This window comes from Lacerta agilis, chromosome 2, assembly GCF_009819535.1.
Source record: "Lacerta agilis isolate rLacAgi1 chromosome 2, rLacAgi1.pri, whole genome shotgun sequence".
Lineage (NCBI taxonomy): Eukaryota > Metazoa > Chordata > Lepidosauria > Squamata > Lacertidae > Lacerta > Lacerta agilis.
Genome location: NC_046313.1, coordinates 31879231 through 31899035, shown reverse-complemented (window position 1 = coordinate 31899035; position 19805 = coordinate 31879231). Strand labels below are relative to the sequence as shown.

At 42.9% G+C, this 19805-nt stretch overlaps 2 protein-coding genes and 1 long non-coding RNA gene across 8 annotated transcripts in view; 1 reads left to right on the top strand and 2 right to left on the bottom strand.

Moving 5' to 3' along the window:
* The window catches only part of SAP30BP (SAP30 binding protein), a 34254-nt gene extending 31306 nt beyond the window's left edge, over positions 1-2948 (bottom strand). Inside the window, exons 1-2 of one of the 2 annotated variants that reach the window (XM_033139327.1) lie at positions 2772-2948; positions 775-884 (exon numbers count right to left, since the gene is read on the bottom strand). In XM_033139327.1, the coding sequence (XP_032995218.1) occupies positions 775-884; positions 2772-2889 (228 nt within the window). In that variant the 5' untranslated portion in view covers positions 2890-2948. The remainder of the gene's footprint in view (positions 1-774; positions 885-2771) is intronic. The other variant, XM_033139326.1, reaches the window with a different exon arrangement.
* A 146-nt stretch (positions 2949-3094) lies between these two features.
* The window catches only part of RECQL5 (RecQ like helicase 5), a 54758-nt gene continuing 38047 nt past the window's right edge, over positions 3095-19805 (top strand). For 2 of the 5 annotated variants that reach the window (XM_033139319.1, XM_033139318.1), the window contains exons 1-8: positions 3250-3686; positions 3979-4113; positions 5224-5345; positions 6014-6532; positions 8018-8123; positions 9432-9543; positions 10169-10331; positions 10843-10928. In XM_033139319.1, the coding sequence (XP_032995210.1) occupies positions 3680-3686; positions 3979-4113; positions 5224-5345; positions 6014-6532; positions 8018-8123; positions 9432-9543; positions 10169-10331; positions 10843-10928 (1250 nt within the window). In that variant the 5' untranslated portion in view covers positions 3250-3679. Of the gene's footprint in view, positions 3205-3249; positions 3840-3978; positions 4114-5223; positions 5346-6013; positions 6533-8017; positions 8124-9431; positions 9544-10168; positions 10332-10842; positions 10929-19805 lie in introns of those variants that run through there. The other 3 variants (XM_033139321.1, XM_033139320.1, XM_033139322.1) reach the window with 3 other exon arrangements.
* On the bottom strand, positions 13680-17610 carry LOC117041041. The gene is made up of 2 exons (XR_004425921.1): positions 17321-17610; positions 13680-14411 (listed from the first exon to the last, which is right to left on the bottom strand). It is a non-coding gene; the product is annotated as an uncharacterized LOC117041041 (long non-coding RNA).

Here is a 19805-nt window from a genome sequence, read left to right as displayed (position 1 = left end):
CAGACACACACAAACCAGGTATATGACAAGGCAGCAGGGAAACTAAATTTCAAATGTCTGTCATGCTAATATTGCCAACATCATCAAACTATTATAATGTAAAAGTGTATTGTAGATTTCCCCCCTTTATCTTATTGTGTACTAGACATTTCACACACAGCGCAGGAAATGGAATTTACTACCCTAATGAAATCTATGGTGTAAAGGAACACCCTCTCCAGCATATCACAGACTACAGGTCTACCATAGACCCTTCTCAGACATTTTTCTTCATCCATTTTAACAGCTCATTTGAGATAATGTTGTTCCTTAAAATTGGAGGGGAGGAAATACAAATAAGGTTTTTACAACTAATCTAGGGTACAGACCACTTAATAAAAGAACTGACAACTTACATAGGACCCATAGATAATGTTACTGTAATAAGTGGATGCCAAAGCGCCCACTATAAGACTGAAGGGATGGCTTGTTGGTAGAGCAGGAGACTCTTAATCTCAGGGTTGTGGGTTCAAGCACCACTTTGGGTAAAGGATTCCTGCCTTGGACAATATTACCCCAGTTGTCCCTTCCAACTCTACAGTTCTATGAAAAGTCATACTTCCAGATGTGTTAAGATTTACTTCTCTGACATTTTAAGCTACAACTCCGTAAGCACATACATAACAATAAGAGAAAGTAATAAGAGGTGGGGAGCCAGGCAAATCTATTACCAAGTGGAAGGCACAAAAGAAATTTGTATAGACTCAGCATTAATATAATATACGGTATACCTACCGATTGTCTACTATTTTCATCTTCATCGTCATCATAACCATCCTCCTCTCCCTCCATTTTACTGAAGTCATCCTCTCCGTAGCCTTCTGACACCAGACCTCCTTTTTCTTCTACCTCATTCAAAACGGGGGGGGGGGGGGGGGGAAATCAAGTTAGTGATCATTTGGTATTCCAATGGAAACATATGCAAGACATTGATACTGATTTAACAATAGTATGTGTTTTTATAGAAAAAATAGGGGGGCTGGCTTTTGCTGCCCAACTCCCCAAGGGACTGAATCCCTAAGTCCATGATCGGTCAGGGATGAATAGATGGAGGCAAGGATCCAGTGAAAGCAAAGAATATATTTCATTATCTGTTACAACAGAGTTCCCCCTGCCCCCCCCCACACTTGCAAGGAGGTAAGAGACCTAGAACAAAGGTGTACAAGCCCCTATAAAGACATTTGAAATTGCACGCCCCTTAGCCCAAGACCACTCCAAAAACATCATACATACATCACAGAAGGAGGCAGTCTCCAGCAGAAATCTGAGTGCAACTTCTCTATCTATCAAGGTACCTGATAACATATTTCTGATTGCATTGCCTGGGTAGCCAAGCCATTCCTTTTGAGTTGGTAAATACTATAGTTCCTGAATATCTTCTTTACTAATTTACACCTATTGATAGTCTGCTCACCTTAACATATTCTTGCCAGACTGAATTTGCTGGGAGATGTAAGCCCCTACATTGCAGGTAGTTTTATTAACTGGATTTGGAGGTGAAAAGACAATTGGTAAACTTCCTCCAACTGCAGAGAAATATTTGAGGCCGTTTTGGAAGGGACAAAATGGCTTCAGGATTCTGTCCTGTACTATCTTAGATATGTGGTTTATATACTTATGTATATTTGAGACATTAGAATTCTTATAACAATTAACACACATACACATACAAAAACAACTGCAAGGTGTCCTTAAAATTGCGTGATGGCCCCGATAATTACAAATTTGGGCAGACAATTCACAGCTTTCATAAAATCAAACACTGCAGCTGCATATTACGGATATTATGGTTGTTGTTGTTGTTAAGAAGCTAACAGCACATTTTACATATAAAGGTTCCAGTGTAGCTGCAAATCAGAAGCTAGTTTTGAATCACAGGCATTTGAAACACACCTAAGAGGAAGAAAACTGGCTGGAAGGCAGACATCACGGGTGGCGGGGGAACTAAGGTCCTGGGGATGGGTAAATAAATCAGTAGCACAACATATGCTTTATAAGTAGAACGGCTAATGCCAGGCATCTCCATTTAAAAGGATATCAAGCACTAATGTCAAGGAAGAGCCAACGGCCCAGGCCTTTGGGATCCGCTGCCAGCCACAATACAGCAGCAAATAATAATTTATGTCAGGGCAGGATTTAGGTTTGATGAGGCCGTAAGCTACTGAAGGTAATGGGACCCTTTATATGTCCAGCTGTCTTTTGTCAATTACAAATTGTCACTTTTGTGTGTGTTGAACATATGTTATATGGTAATTTATGGACCTAATGGGTATCTAAAGCCATTTGCACATAACAAATAGGAGCCTACACAACACAAAACACTGTTGCTGCATGTAGGTTTTATTTTGTTTTTTTATCTTATATTTTGGAAATGTACATCCAGTTTTTTTTTTCCTTTAATTTTTTTGGGGGCCCCCAAGAGAGTGGGGCCCTAAGCTATAGCTTATACGTAAATCCGGCACGTAAATTTTAGGTGAATTCGTGGCCTCGCTATACGCCCTAAACACAAGTAACGCTAGGCAGAAGATGCTGCTTGGCGAAACGCCACGTCTTCTTCCATCATCCCAGAGAAGCGTGGTTATTCCCCCCTTTTACCAAACAGCGGCGGGGCGGGATATCCCCCCCATCACAGACCCCAAGCTTGCCGTGGAGGCCCCGGCGTAAAAAAAAGACATCCCCGAACACCCCTCGTTCCTTAATGCCCCCCCGCCATAGTCCCACCAAGGCCTCACCCGTCGTCCCTGCTCCTCGCTCGCTGGCCGCTCCACCGGCCTCACTATCGGATTCGGGCTCGGAATCCTCAGCATAAACGGCCAAAGAAGAGAGGACGCTTTTCTTCGCCGCCGCCATTTTCTTCTATCCGAGCTTCGCGAGCGAATTGCCTTCCGGCGCGCGCGAGTGACGCACGACGCGGGCTGCTGGGGAAATGCTGTTGCCGCAGCAACCGCTTTCATATCCTCCCGAACGGAAGCCGTCGCGGACGTCATCTCGACGCGCGCCAAATCCGTGCCGTTGCCGGAAACTGAGCGCGCGAGTGGCGGGTGGGCGTTAAGCGGCGACTCGGAAGGGCCCAGGAGTGTAGCTGGACGATGTTGTAAAACTAAAACACTCGCCCTGACAGAGGCGTAGCTGGGAGCCAGTGGCCTGCCTTCTTTGAGACGGAGGGTACTGGAGTGCGCGCGAAGACTTGTCTGCTTCTGCTACTTTTACCCCCCTAGACTAGTCGAAAGCCGAGCTGAGGCTCTCCACGTAGTCCCCGCCCTTTCGCTCTCCCGCTTTATCTGTGGTAGTTCTGGGCAGCTGGACATTATTTGGGGAGAAGGAAACGGAAACTGGTCAGGGAAGGCCTTGCAACTCTAGTAAAATTCAGGAGGAAGAGGGTTGTTAAGAATCGTAGTGTTCTGGCTACACAGTAAGGGTGGGAGCTGATTTACCTTTGTGCTTAGAAATTGTTTCAGTTTCTTTCCCCTGAAAGAGCTGGCAAATGATTGGGTTAAAAGGATGTACAGTATAAATGGGTTTGAGGTCAGGCTTCAGAGGAAATAACATAACTTAAAAAGCAGCCGTAGGATTAGTAGGAGTGAAGAAAACCAGCCCAAAAGTGACTCGCAGCAGCTAATCAGAAGCAGTGTGTTTTGATATGAGAGGTATTTTTGTTTTCAGGTAGCGTCCTCTTCTGCTGTGCCTACAACTTTGGCTTTTCAGATGGCGCAGGCATTTCGAGAACTCTTTCTGTTTTATTGGATTAGAGAACATAGCTGAATGTAGATGTTTGTGCCAAAAGGAAAGTGTGGACATAAGTAAGTTTGGGTATATCTAAATGGGGCTGTTCCACTCTGCCCGCCCTGAGAAGCCCCTTGTGGCTAAATGATGGATTGTAGCAGACAAACATAACTGCACAAAGATCATCTCCTTATCTCTATTTTGAATTATCTCCAGTATCTCCTTATAAGATGAGTAACTGCTCTTCCTCAAGACTAGAAGATAGAGTTCAACGAACTCTGAAAAAAGTGTTTGGATTTGACACTTTCAAGACCTCATTGCAGGAAAGTGCAACCAGAACCGTTGTAAAAGGTAAATTGCAAATACTAGTTTTTGCAATATGTAGTAGGGTTGAATAATTTTGTCTCTTTCTTTTTTACATACTATTCAAAACACCACAGTTCCTTCATTTCTGCTAAATGTTAAAACATGATGACAAATGATACAGAAATTAGATTTATGCTTTTGAGTTTGCATTAATTACACTATATGGTACAAAGGCTATACAGTTTGTATGAATTTCCCCTATAGCTGAAGGTGTTCTGGTCTAATTTTAGGCAGGAGTGGCTGACCTGTCGCCCTCCAGGTGTTACTGATGGAAGCTGCAAATCCAACAGCACCTGTGGGGCCACAAGTTAGCCAGCCCTAATTTATTTATTAAATTTATATCTTCTTCCCAAAGGAGCATAGGACTTACAATCCATTATAAATTCCTCGGTGAAATGTCTCTTACGGGGAACAAGTGAATGCTTGGCCAAGGCTGCTGCCCAAGGGAATAAGCTCTATTGAACAGTGAGGAATACTTCCAAGCAAACATGGGTTGCACTTTCAGTCTCTTAAATTCACTATGTCCTAATCTACTTCTTTGGTTATGACAATTCCTGTATTATTTTTTTCGGTTAAGGGGACATTTACCATCCCTATCTTTCTTGGCCTTCACAGACTATTGGCCAGGAACAGAAATAGGGTACCCATTACATTTTTCTAGTGCAGGGCTTTCTGGAGCAAGCTAGAGGGTAGGATCTGAACCAATGGCTTCAAATTACAAGAAAGGAGATTCTGACTCAACATCAGAAATAACATTTTGGCAGGAAGAGCTGTGTGACAGTGGAATGGACTCTCTCAGAAGGGGTTGAATGGCCATCTGTTATGGATGCTTTAGTTGAGATTCCAGCATTTCAGGGTTTTGGACTAGGTGACCCTTGGAGTCCCTTCCAACTCTACATTCTATGATTCTGTGTAACAAGTGTTCTATTTTTCTGTTAACTATCAATTTATTGTCTTGCCAGCACAATGTTTATATAGATATTTGTGTTATCATCTTTCCCCAAAACACTTAGTGTCCACGACCCCAGCCCAGAAATGCAGATAAATATATTTGTGTTTTTAAAAGCCTTGTTTGCTTCATTGTTGCCTTTGCAGGGGAGAAGGATGTCTTTGTATGCATGCCCACTGGCGCAGGGAAATCCCTGTGCTACCAGCTTCCCGCAGTCCTGGCAACAGGAATCTCTATTGTCATTTCACCTTTAATTTCACTGATTCAGGTAATACCTCTTACTGTAAGAAAGAAAGGAATCCTGAAGAACCTGTTGTGTCTTCCTTATGGTCAAAAAAGTAAAATCTGAGATTATTGAAATTGAATAGGTACCATTTTAGCAAAATCCACCTCATCTGTGGTGTCTAGTTGACCAAATACAGATCATAGTTAATGTTATTGTATAATTCAGTGGTGTGCTATAACCTGATAGAAATAATCCTTTTTATAATAATTGCTAATATTCTTAATGTATTGGATGTTTGAGTGAAGATGGTTATCCTGGGTTTTTTTAATGTATCTGTAGGATTGTGTGTTATGCAAATAAAAATGCAAGATATTGACACAATCCCCTGTTCTCTAAAGTAAACTAATATGGTTTCTTGAATTTCACTACCTCAGAGAAACAAATTGATTGCCAGACATTGTGAAATTATCATTGCTAATTAAGTAGAGACTGACAGTCTTGTCATTTGATTATGTTGGACAGCCTAATTACAACCAGTTTCTGTAAAAGAACAATATTTTAAGTCTTTGAAATAAATATAACACAGAGATGTATTTTGGAAACTACAGGGCTGGTGGTAAAGCCTGATTGATTAGGAATATATCTGTATGACAGCTATTTTGGTAGAAGGATGCTTTCCTGTAAGCGCCTTGCTCATTTTTCTTTCACAGGACCAATTGGACCATTTGCTCTTGCTCAGAGTGAAAGCCAGCTCTCTTAACTCCAAGATTTCTGCTCAGGAGAAAAAGGCCATCTTAGCTGACTTGATGTGTGACAAGCCTCAGATAAAGCTCCTCTACATCACACCAGAGATGGCAGCTTCTTCTTCCTTTCAGCCTACCCTGAAGGTTCTAGTGTCTCGAAACCTTCTCTCCTACCTAATAGTTGATGAGGCTCACTGTGTTTCTCAGTGGGGGCATGACTTCCGACCAGACTACCTGAGACTTGGCTCTTTGCGCGGTCAAATACCTAACACTCCATGCATAGCCCTGACTGCCACAGCCACTAAACAGGTCCAGGATGATATTGTTGCATCGCTTAAGCTAAAGAAGCCTGTTGCCACCTTCAAAACACCTTGCTTCAGGTCCAACCTGTTCTATGATGTGCAATATAAAGATACCTTAACGGATCCATATGAAAACCTGAAACAGTTCTGTCTGAAGTGTCTTGGGCAGAGGAATGACTCCGGGGTGAGTTAAATCTGTAGCAAACATTTTGTTTTTCAAGTTTTCTCCCCTGCCTATCTTACTCTAGGCAGCTTTCGTTTTAAGTGAATTGGAATATATTTCCTAAAACTTAATTTTATTGGGGCAGGGGATGAATGAAAGTGGATTCTCAATCAGCAGAACAGACAGTAAACAGTTAACTCCACTTGGGAAAAAGGCAAGGCCAATCAGGAAAAAGCACACCTTTTGTCTTGCCTAGAAAGCTTTGGGCTCTGCCTTCTAGAGAAAAGCAGGGCAATGTGGTTGCTCCTGGGCTACAGCTTGGCAATTGCTTATAGACCTTAGGTGTATACAGGGACAGGGAGAGATTATAATGCTTTTAGAGCATTGGGCGTTGTGATGGTGCCCAGCACTGTATAATCCTCCAGTCTGCACAGCCTCCAGCTGAGAGGGGACAGCTGTCCAGGGTAGCCAACAATCTCTCTGAGCCCCTTGCACCCCCCATCAAGAGAGGGAGATAGCTGCCCTGAGTAGTGAGCAGACTCAAGAGTAGTGAGCAGACCTCTCCAAGCCTCCTGTATGTGGTGCTCTGCTCACCGGCAAAGGGAGTGGCAACGGGGGTGTGGCGTGGCACCACACTGGGCATGTGCAGCACTCGGCATACTCTCTCGCTCTGCAGTCACTGAGGTGCTTCAGAGAAGGAAGCCACCACCTCTCCTGGCAGCCCAGCTCCTAACTCTACCAATGGACTAGCAGTAATGTCCCTCAGCAAGGGGTCATGGACACCTTGCACAAGGGAGTTGAAGCAACTCTGTGCAATGCTGCCATAGCCTCCATTTCCAGCCACCAACTGTTGTAAGGGCACCCACTGGATAAGTGCCTATCTTTCACCCTGTTAATCGCTTCAGAATCCCTCACTAACTTGGCAGCCTTGTATCCCAAGGACCAGAGGCTTCACTTGTAAAGCAATGCCGTTGCCATTCACTGTGAAGGAGGGATTGAGAGATCTGTCAGAGTCATTCATAGAATTTGAGGACCAGAAGCCCTTCTGTGGATTTAGTGTTTATTGTAGTTCATACATTTTTAAAGCATTTTCCAATAACTTTTTTTAAGGGAGAGGAGGAAGAGTTAAATCTGAGATTCTCAAGAGAGTTTATTTCACTGTATTTCATGTTCACTTCTACGAAATTCATACATAAAATATGTACAATGCTGACTATAAAGCATGCATATGAAAGGCTATTACTACTGGCTGGAATCCAACACAGCACTGAATCTCTTGTTCTGTCAGCACAAGGATTTCTGTTTGTGTAGAATGTTTGTGTGAAAGAGCCAGAAAGTCCTGTTGTACAAGTGGAAATCCTTTTGCTGACAGGGATGTGGCAGTTGGCTACCACCCGTTGTTTTGTTCTTCTTGATACCTTGTATCTATACCAGCAGTTAATACCATTAATAGGTTTCCTTATGACGCTTTGATTTATGTTGCCTACTCTTCCTCCCCCTGTGTAGTGCTACTCGGGCTGTGGAATTGTCTACTGCAGGAAGAGAGAAGTATGTGAACAAGTGGCTATTGAACTAAGCTACAGAGGAGTCAACTCCAAGGCATATCATGCAGGTAGAAAAAACTGTGTTGCAAAAGAGTTCTTTATTTTAGCCTCAGTGTCCTGTCAGTAAACTGGTTGCAAAGCCTGGTCTTGACTTGTTTTTCTTTGGTATGTTCTTTAGAATGCAAATTTAGTACCACACTGATATGATCTTGCTGAATAGAGCCCTTTCCAAAGCACAGGAGCCTTATTATCCTGCCAGATTATTGTGTGAGGGGTAGGATTTCAGATCACTCAAAATTCAGGGCCAGAGGGAGTGGCAAAGTCCTACATCTGTTCTGGACTGCACCTCTCTTCAGCATGGCCAGTGGTTAGATATGATGGGGGTTGTAATCCATAGCACCTGGGAGGCACTGGGTTTGGGGAGGCTGATGTGTGTGAATGATTGACATATCCCAGCATTCCTTTCTATTCCTAAATTAACTTTAGCCCAGCTCCCTTTCTCCTAGTCCCTTTTCTCTATGTGCTTTATTATTGCAATTCCTCCTTTCCTGGACGTCCCTCAAACTTCTCCTGCTCCAGCTTGCTTTTCTTTGCCTCATGCTTCTCCCACGCTTCCCCTCCTAGTCCTCCTGTTTCTTCTGCCATCTTTGAACGCTTATCACAGTCTGCTATGTTCTTCCCTTTCCCCCTTTTATTTGGCTTGCAACTGGATGTTTGAATTTATGCCAAAAGTGTGGCTAAATTGAGTACTTCTGGTGTATTGACTTTCCCTGAAGCCCTTTGCACTCAACTTAGCTGTAGTTTCCCCACACATGAGTTCCTAGGGAAAACATCTCGTACCTGGCTTCTTAGCTTGTTCCTTACTGCTTTTTTGATGATACTTCTTGTCAGTACTAGGTTGGGATCACAGGCAGTTATACAAGGATCTGCAATGTATACTCCAACACATGCTCCCTGCCACCAGGATCTGGGTCCTGGAGTGTCACAGGCCGTAGGTGCTGCTCTGTTGACCCAAGCAGGACTTCTGATTCTTCTGCCTGGCCAAACTGGAAGCCTCATTGCCTCCCTGCTAATCACAGCGCTTTACGGACCCCATTTTTATTCCCTTCTGTGTCTGAAGAAGGTTTGGGGATCTGAGGACATGTAGTCTTGGGAGCTTATGGAGTTAGACTCCATCCTCAGCCATGAGAACTCTGTTTTGGATCTTGGATTCCCCTCACACATGCTGGCAAAACAGGATAGGAGAAGTAGGCAGGTAGATGGATTCAAAGACAACTAGTGACTGAAAGGTTGGTGTGGTTTGCCCCTTGGTGATGACGGTAAGAGCAGAGGTTCTTCCTGCTGATATTGCACTCTTGTCTTTTGCTTCTTCTCAGGACTGAAAGTAGCAGAGAGAACATCAGTTCAGAATGAATGGATGGAGGAGAAGGTTCCAGTTATTGTTGCTACTATCAGTTTTGGAATGGGAGTTGACAAAGCTAATGTCAGGTGTGTGAAGTCATCCCAAATGGGTGATGCATATTGTTTGTTCCTTATACATTTGCTCAACATCTGGAAGAACCTGGTACCACTATATTTCCTTGCCTGTCCCTCTTAATAAAGGTAAAGGGACCCCTGACCATCAGGTCCAGTCGTGTCCGACTCTGGGGTTGCGGCGCTCATCTCGCTCTATAGGCCAAGGGAGCCGGCGTTTGTCCGCAGACAGCTTCCGGGTCATGTGGCCAGCATGACAAAGCTGCTTCTGGTGAGCCAGAGCAGCACACGGAAACGCCGTTTACCTTCCCGCTGGAGCGGTCCCTATTTATCTACTTGCACTTTGACATGCTTTCGAACTGCTAGGTGGGCAGGAGCTGGGACCGAGCAACAGGAGCTCACCCTGTGGCAGGGATTCGAACCACCGACCTTCTGATCAGCAAGCCCTAGACTCTGTGGTTTAACTCACAGCGCCACCTGGGTCCCGTCCCTCTTAATAGAAGGGTGTAATTAACAGCAAAAATTGGGCTTTTCACAGATTTTTTTTTGTATGCTTAGGTTGGTCTTGGATTTGTATACAGTTCTAGTTTTGTTAGATAGGGATTTGAAAGTAATAACTTAATTGTCTTACACCATGCAGATTTGTTGCACATTGGAATCTTGCACAATCCATAGCTGGGTATTACCAGGAGTCCGGAAGGGCTGGGAGAGATGGAAAGCCATCCAGCTGTCGCCTCTATTACTCGCGGGATGACAGGGATCAAATCAGCTTCCTGATCAAGAAAGAACTTGCTACGTTGCAGGTGTGTGACATGGTTCAATTCAGTTCACATGCCTTAGCTAATAGTCCTTTGATTACAATGAACTATATATTATGTGCTTGCATGGATGTAGTGTAATTGTATGTAATTTTAATTTTGTGATGTCCTTGCATATGCTAATTAAGAGGGCAAGATATACATTTTACTAAATATGTGGCAGTACTGGTATTATAGAGACCTTTAGATTTCCCTACTGTCACTTCAGAGGGGCTACATATGGAGTCATTTGTTGCTGCATTAGAGAAGTACTGGAGGCAACACTAGAATGAAAAATAACATTAAGGTTTGGTTGCACTGAGGTGCACAAAAGGTGCACTTGCAAAGTTTGTGGTTTTACCTAAGTGTAGCATTCCTACAGAGCTGAATGAATAGTTGGTTAAAGTGTCACAATGCAACTAGAGGAAAGAGGCATAGTTCTGAAAGAATGCTTGCTTTTGAATGCAGTGATTCTAAAAATAAGTGGTTTTGCTTATTTGTCTTTACCTTTCTTCAGGAAAAGCGAGGCTCCAGTTGCAAAGACTCCAGTAAAGCTATGCTGAAAGACTTTGATGCTATGGTGGCCTTCTCTGAAGAACTGGGGTAGGTTTATCCTAATAGTTGATAGATTGGAGAAACATATATTTATTTCCTAGTGGTTGGAATCTTGAGGGCTTTGCTTTTTATGATGTGGAAATGCAACACGATAGACTGATCTCATAATGGGGAATTATATGTATATGGTAGCACAAATGGCCCATGTTGCATTACCTTTACCAGATTTCTGTTAAAGGTCTGGTAGTAAATCTATTCTACATATTTCTGTATTTTTGGAACCTCTCACTAGCTTTAACTTCTTTGAAGGCAATATGAAACCTAATGGCTTGATGTAGAAATAATTTAAATTGAATATTGTTTAGTCATGAAGTTCCTTCCTGTGATGTCTGGTGGTCCATTGGTTGTGAAACTTTGCATAGAAGTTTGGAATGGTCAGCCCTTTGGCGAATTGGATATTTTGGATGGAATTCATTACAGTACTATTATGGTCGTTCCATGAGTGCAAGCTTTCCTGCTTGACAGATGGAATAATTTCCTCTCTCCCATCCCTGTGCACTATTCTGGGGTTTCTCTCAATCTCCCAGAGAGATATGGGGAGGGCAGGGAGTCTCACTGCATTGGCTCCTGCTAGTGAAAGTATTTAGTTGACGCCAGCCTGTTGGGCTTCTATTCCTCTCACTGTGCAGATATTGTGTAGGATTGGTTCATCACATGTCTGTGTTATGCATTCCAGCACCAACTGTTGGAATCATGGGAGAGGATGTTTAATGTACTGTTTCCGTTGGTTTTTGCTTTCACTTCTGACTTCTCTCCGAGGAAGACCAGAGAGAGGAGACGTGTTTTGTTTTGTTATGCTTAATAAAGTAGCTTAGTGCTTACAACCCCAGCCTAGCTCTGACTGCGTTTTATCTCTGCTGGACTCTGGATGTGTGCTCAGTGTCTCCAAGGCATGTTGTTGTCGTTCAGTCGTGTCCGACTCTTCGTGACCCTATGGACCAGAGCACGCCAGGCACGCTTCTCTTTCACTGCCTCCCGTAGTTTGGCCAAACTCATGCTAGTCGCAACTCCAAGGCATGAGTCACTGTAAATTGTTGCGGTAGGCTGTTGGAACTCCCTAGAGCTGCACGCTGATGGGAGGGACAGGCTGGAAACATTCCTGTCGTTTGTCTGGGGGTTGTCCATGCCTCCGGCTGACCCAACACAGCGCAATATGCACTTATCCAGCAGGGGTCCCTAATTACAGACATGTAACCACTACACAAATTGCAACCTGTACTAAATTGAGAACTCTGTACTTGGAAAAAAAATGCTATGCTGAAGCTGTCGCTGGCTTATTTTTGGAGAGAAAAGAGTGATATATATTTAGCTAACTCTAGGCAAATGTAGGTATGCCCATAATCTAACGCAGATGCCCTACTACAGGTATGGCCATACGGTAGGAGCAAACAAAAATTCTTGATAGCTTTCTTGTGATGCAGACTGCTGTTCCGATAACTTGCTATTAAAGTAGAATAAGGGGACAGGTAGAAGGCCATAGTTCCTTATTTTGATTTTATCTTGTATAACTGTTATCTCTTGGTTCCATAGTCTGAATCTCTTAATGTGAATTTAGGGGGTTCAAACCCATAACTATGAGATTAAGAGTGATGCTCTACCAACAGAGCTATCCCAGCATAGAATGTGTATTCAGTAATTTTGAATACAAATTGGTCAGGCATTCTAAGGTAAGGTTACATATTTTTACTTATGCATGGTCTAAAACAGGGTGTTGAAGCACCCGGCGGCACTCAACAACATTTGATGCCCCCCCTCAAGCCCTCGCACTACTTTCCCAAAGCTGGGTAAGTGAGGTGTTGGGCTTTGGGAAGACAGTGTGAGGGTTGGCGGGGTATCAAAATTTGGCATCCTGTAGGAACGTCTATAATAGAGTTACAGAGTCAAATGTTTAGTTGCAGAGTCAAACGTTTCCTTACTGAGGTCTGCACAGCAGCAAAACGGCTTGCTGACTCGTAGAGTCTTTCTTAGTTGCGAATCCCTTTTATCCCTCTTAAAAACAATACACATGAATCTGTGTTATAATAAAACAATTAGTTTACTCTCAGATTCATACTTAGGTTACAAAATAAACTATATGTTACATAGTAGTGAGTCTTAACAACTCCATCATAGCATCTATCAGCAGCAGCAGCTTAACTGTTCAACGGTCCAAACAAACTGACTCAGAGATGACAGTTGGTCCTCCTTGGAATGTTGGAGTTGACTGACACATCCCACAACTCCCACCCCACCCCACTCCATGTGACAAGGCAGGGTGTGGCCCATGGGTTCCATGCTAGAGTACTCTTGTGGCTCACATGGTATGAGAATTTGGACGTCCCTGGTCTAAAATTTTGAAATAATTGTGTGTTGGTTGAAACAAAATATCCCTGTTTCAATAGCTGTTTAGGGTTAATGTGCTGATATTACAATGCTAAGTAGCCAATCAGATTTGGCTAGATCAGGCATAGGCAAACTCGGCCCTCCAGCTCTTTTGGGACTACAATTCCCATCATCCCTGACCACTGGTCCTGTTAGCTAGGGATGGTGGGAGTTGCAGTCCCAAAACATCTGGAGGGCCGAGTTTGCCTATGCCTGGGTGGGCTAGGTGCTAAACTCTCTAGTAACAGATGAATCTCATTTAGAGAGAGCAATGTGTTCTGTGCTGGTCATCCTTTCCATTCAAGAATTACTAATAAGCAAAGTGATTTTTCAACCCTTTTGAAAGCCTGAAACATCTCTAAAAGAAAGAGGATCATCAATTATATTGAAGATTTTAATGAGATGGGCATTATTCCTCCACCCTTTGGCTCAGCTCTATCAGCCAGCTGCCTTTGGAAGATTATGGAAATAAAATAAGAATTGGGGGAAGGGATTCATGTGGATGCATTTAAAAAATACAGCTCATTTAGTCTCATTTAGTTTAACTATACTTATACTGGTTGCAAGAGAAGAAAGACAAATGTACAAGTTCAAGGAAAACTGAACATTCTTTGGATTTTCAAATTCTTACAGCTATTTCTTAAACAATTTTTGTCACTTCCTTTGCTAGAAATAGTTAGTTGTGAATAAGACCTGCTCAGGCACATGCTTCTTGAATGCTGATTTCATTTGGTGTCAGGACTCGTGTGGAAGCTGATCGTGTGCCTTTGAACAGTGCCAAATTTTCTCTGTAGTATGTTCACTTGTACATGTGAAACAGGGGGGTCAAGAAGCAACAATACTTTCCCCTGCTTGGTCCCACTTCAGCATTCTTCAAATTCCACAGACAAGGCTGCTCTTGCTGTTTTATATGGGGCTAGATTTATTCCTTGGAGCTGAGCAACAGCCAAAGATGGCAGCAAACAACAGGAGTGCAATGATAACCATGACGAATGAAGCTATTACTACCAGTCCCCCAAGAGCCCAGTCATCTGACAGAATCCGAGTTTTCAGATGTTTTAGAATGTCTTGAGAAGCAGTTTGTATTGAAGTGGACATCGTTGCCAGGCCCTGGAGAATTAAAACAATATGTGCATTTAATACATAGACCACTGGAATAGGAGCAGCATCACTAGGACAGTGTCAACTTCCATTGGGAGCCGAGGTGCCTGGTCCCTTTAGTTACTCCTATTAAAAGGCTTCAGGGGCCTTGTTTGGCCAAATTTCCATGAGTCAGGGTTGGTGGGTTTTATTAAGGGTTCCCCTGTCTTCGAATATGCTTACCAGAGGTTAAGGTGTCTAGGAAAAGAAAAAGACCTTTGCCTGGCATGGAGAGATTCAAGTTTCAGCTTGTTGTATATTGCTGCTATTGTCTTCTGAGAGATACAGAAACACACCCCTCTATCCTTTACCTTGTAGAAACATAATTGACTTTTACATCAGTTCACAGATACAGGAATTAGTCACCATAAATATATATATATAATTATGATGCTTTCTGCAAGCTTATTTTCAATTGTTTGCTCATTCTGCACCTTGCTGCATTTGCTGCTGCTTCTGCTGCTGTTAACAGCTGGGTGCCATCACTGGGAATCCTCAACTTCGATTGAATTCTGTACATAAAAAGATGCTGAAACAGAAAAGACACTGACATAGGGTTGGACTAGATGACCCTCAGGTTCCCTTCTGCAATTCTTTGATTCTAGCTAAAGTGTCGTTATATTTAAGTAGAGGAGGGGGGTGTCAGGGTTTTCCCAAGTGTTGCTCATGAGTAACAACAGAGCCTTCAGTAGCTAAAACTATTTATTGTGCATGACTATTTACAGTGTGGAGCTAGTTCAAAACATGACCGCTCAGTCACTTGCAGAATCCGGAAGTGCCCCTCTCCTGTTTGCCACCCAACACCAAAGTCTCGGCACCCTAAAACGACGTCTGCGGTGCCCCCTGAACCCCCGATGTGGTCCTGGTGCTGGAAGCGGCCGTTCTTCCTCAGATCCTCTCTGGCTGGCGGTGCTGGGTCTTTGCCCAGAGTCTCCAAGCCTTCGCAGCTCCCCCTCCCTTGGAGAGAGCTCAGGCGAGAGGCTAGAAGAGGAGGAGGAGTCTGTCGACAGAGAGCCCTCCTCTCTCGAAGACCTCCAACCAGCCCCTCCTCTCGAGTAGTCCTGTCCCTCTCTTCCTCGAGAGGAGGACCTCTCTCACCTTGCTCCTCCCAAGGAATACCCTTGCCCTGGCTCTCCTCCCGAGTAGGGCCTCTCCTCTCCCTCTCCTCACGAGGAGCTGGGCAATCCCTGACAGGCGGGTTACTTTAATATGGATGTGTATGCCGAGAAATCTAGGTGTCTGCTCAAATAACGTTTTCAAAATTTGGGTCTTAAGTCACCAGAAATAGAAGTGAATACAGGGCTTGCATTCCACATTTGGTATGTTCAGACTTGTTATCTGTAAACAGATCTGCAGAACTTGCTGCCTCACTCTATAATGTAGTCAAATAGAAAGGTTGCAAGGACTCAGGCCGGGACAAAAATAAACAATGGTTTCCTCTATTTTTGTTGTTTAAAGTATGAAACAAATTCCAGTTGCAATGATTTTTAACTCCAGGAGTCCTAGCAACCTTTCTATCTGATTACCTGAATTCCCCAAGGACTTCCAATTTTTTCATCACTCTATAATGTAGCAGGCACTAGAATAAATGTTGAAATGAAGTAAAGAAATTAATAGAGGATAGAAGCAACTAGGAAGCAGCACTCCACTGCACTTTTACCCTAAAAGTTCCTGCACTTTTACCCTATCACATCCAGAAATGGTTTCTACTGAAGGCAGACTGAATGGACTTTTCTCTCCCCACCGCTTAGCTGTCATTATTGTTAATTTCTTGTGACCAAATGGTGGAGCTAAACAGAATTGCCCTTAAGTTCCTTGAAAATTTCTATACAGTTCCTTTCTTTTTGGAGCTCACATGAAATTTCACATATTAGCACAGGCAAACTCAGCCCTCCAGATGTTTTGAGGCTACACTTCACATCATCCCTGACCACTGGTCCTGTTAGCTAGGGATAATGGGAGTTGTAGTCCCAAAACATCTGGAGGGCCGAGTTTGCCTATGCCTGTATTAGCATTTCAGTTGATGACATACATCCATTCAAAAAGACTTGCATCCTGCAAAGGGTCAAATGCTTCGTATGTTACAGGTGTTTGTTTGTTTGTTCTTAGAGATTCCAATAGAAAGTCCCAAAGCAACTGTGGCTAAAATAAATATCTCACCCACTTAAAAGCCTCTTAGAATTGTAGAGGACTGATCTCTCCAATCACTTTTCAGATTGGATTGCTTACAGGCCTATTGTTGTGACATCTAAATGCAGCCTGACATCTCTTTGGAAGCAGTTTGTACTTTTAATTCCCCTGCTACGTTCTGTTCTCATTGAAAAGGGCATGTGGATTATTCCCTCGCTTCACATTTGCTGCTGTGCAGAAAGATTGGAGTAATTGGAGAGCAGAAAGAATGAAACATCAGCTAAATTTCACTGCATTTGTATCATTGCTTTCTGGGTTTTTGTTTTCTCTTTTTTTGCCTACATGCTGCATGAAACAAGGAGGGATTAAGGGGGAATGTAACATTTCTCCCACACAAAGCCATGCTCAGTTTGAATCTCTCAGGCACGCTCCAGTTGTCAGTTGTCTGCACCAACAGCAAAAATATTTGGATAATGCTTCCTTGTTGGAATAAAAAAGTTTGCTTTAGCAAGGTCATATATGTGTACAGCCAGATCAATAAAAGTAAAAACAGCAACGCGCTTTGTGAAAATTTCATCTGTAATCTGGAGGACCCTTATAGTGATCCTTCCATAAAATGGCAAAAGTAATTGTGGCACAAGAATAACTTAATTAATAATCGTGGCAGCCTGTTCAGAGAGAACAGATCACTACAAATGATTCTAGTAATTTTTTTGAAAAGTATGAATAGAGAAGAACTCTCTGCTCACCTGAAGCTGTATGTAGTTGCCTTTTTAGAATCTGTTGGCTGGGAAGACCTCCTTAATTGTGCAAAGAGAAAGTGTGTAATGTCTAATATCTGTTTGTACTTTAGCAAATTATTAACACAGCCAGGGGAGGGTGAGGCTTATCTGAAAGCCTGAATTATACAATCAGGCTTCATTTTATCCATGTTGTACTATTATTGATTGATCCACCTCCAAAGCTCAGTAATATTTGCTTAGTTGGAGAAGGCACATGGGAGAACATGCAGGCTAAAACTGTTTTTTCTTTCTGGTCTTTGACTATACGGAACTACTTTTGCTGGGCAGGATCCTAACTGGCGGGAACCCCCAGAACATTTTAGGGGGCTCGTGGAGGGAGGAAAGTCAGGAAAGTCTTGCTCCTCAAGTAGAACTTGTTTCGTGCATGCATTCTCCACTTAGTGCTATGTTGAATCCCACCTGCTGTGTGTTACAAAGGTCCCACCCTGTTTTTGTGGTTGCATTTTTTTTTAAAAAAAATTGTAATTGCAAGTCGTGTAAATTGTTTTCGGTGTTTGCTATTTCTGATCTCCCATGTTGTATCAAGTTTGACCCTAATAGCTTGAATGAATCTGTGCAGATTTAGGACACAAAAATGCTGAATGTAGAAAGCAAATTATGATTATATCACTGTATTGGATTGCTACTTTGTTCTTTCTAGACTTGTGGACTAGTGCACGTTTAAAGGAGCAGCTGTGTTTGAAGTCAGTCTTAGTTTGTGCCAGCATGATTGCTGGTTCTGCTTTCCCAAACTGGCCCCTCCCCACAAGGAAGTGCCTCCTGAAACAGAGCACACCTGGAATTAAGGTGTTGATGAATTTTAATTGCAGCCCGTCATTTAAAAAAGCAAAAAGAACAAAATGACTTTCTGTGTGCATATATGGGAAAGCAGTAAGTCTCTAGGAACAAGTAATTTGTTGGTTAAAACAGGCCTGCAAAATTAGTGACCTTAGCTGGGGCTTGATAAATCTGGTTTTGCAACCCTCGTGGGACTGCAAGAATGCGTCAGGAGGTGAGCATCTTTCTGGCTGCGCCTACAGGGCTGGTGGACTTCATTCAGCTTGGTAGGTCCAATGTTGTGCAGTCCTGGCTTAGAAATTATAGTATAAAAATGCCACCAGAATATCCAAGATATTTTAACTTATTTCAGACAAGCATGTGGAACCCATAACATATAGTATCAGTAAGCATGTATGAGATTGTCTGTGTTGTGAATGGGAAGTAACCATGTCAGTCACGTTACCAGAACCTGCAAATGACATACAAATAGGCCCATAGAGTTGCATGTTGGGAGTAATCACATTCTCATAGTGATTTGTTTTTGAATCTACAAATGTTTTGCCTGGTCTTAACACTCTTTACTAACGTAACAGGCAAGGGAAACTGTGCTGAAACATATACTGTTCTGTGTTCTCACATTAAAAAAAAAGCTAAGAAATAATTCCTTTATTTCCTTTCCTTTCCTTTCCTTTTTTGTCAACACTTTCATTGTCTTTTGCCTTTCCTTTCCTTTTGCATTTTTAGCATAACATGTACCGGTAAGTCCTTAAGCTTCATCACCCAAAGAGACATGAACAGATCTTTAACACCTATGGTTTACAATTTAGCTGAAATGAAATGTAAACTTCACAGATCTAAAAAAATGTCATGCTTTCTGGCTTTTCAGTTGCTAGTCCTGCACTGTATTGCCTTTCTGACTTCAACTAGTGTTCCGTCTGCGGTTTCAACTGCAGAAACATATGTGCAATAAAGTTGGACAAGAGTCTTCAGTCTTGCAAAAGCCGAGGGAGGTACATTTATGCAAGACTTCCCAGGAATCAGAATGCTGTTCTCACTGAGTACATCTGGCATGTGTGGCCTTTATCTTGGTTGGAAAGGATAGAAACACACAAGTTGTCTAATTCTCAGTTCCATCAGCTGATAAGTTGAGAAAAGAAACAACTGAGCTTGATCCAGCAATTGTGTGGAAGCAGGTAGATCTGTCACCAAAGACTGGCAGGAGCAACATGGGGAATTAATTGCCTTTTACTGAGTTGGACCATTGATCCATCTAGTTCAGTGTTGTCTACACGGACTGGCAGCAGCTCTCCATGGTTTCAGGCAGGAATCAGCCCCAGCCCTACCTGAAGATTGATCCAGGGACCTTCTAGGTGCAAAGCAAATGCTCTGCCATTTTGCTGTGGGTCCTAACTTCACTATTGCTTCTCGTTTTTGAAATATAATGGCAAGAGAGGAGACTTGCTTCAGTTCCCCCTTGCTACTCTTGGAACCTATATAGCCACTGCACTACAGGCTGCACACGTTAGATAATGGTTAAATAATACCCAGCCACTACTTTCTGCTTAATTTATCACTGTGAGCCTCACTGTCCGTCGCTTAATAATCACTGTGACTTTTATACAGCTGTGCAGGTTTGTAATGATTAAATGTTTCCCCTTTCAAAAATGAAGGT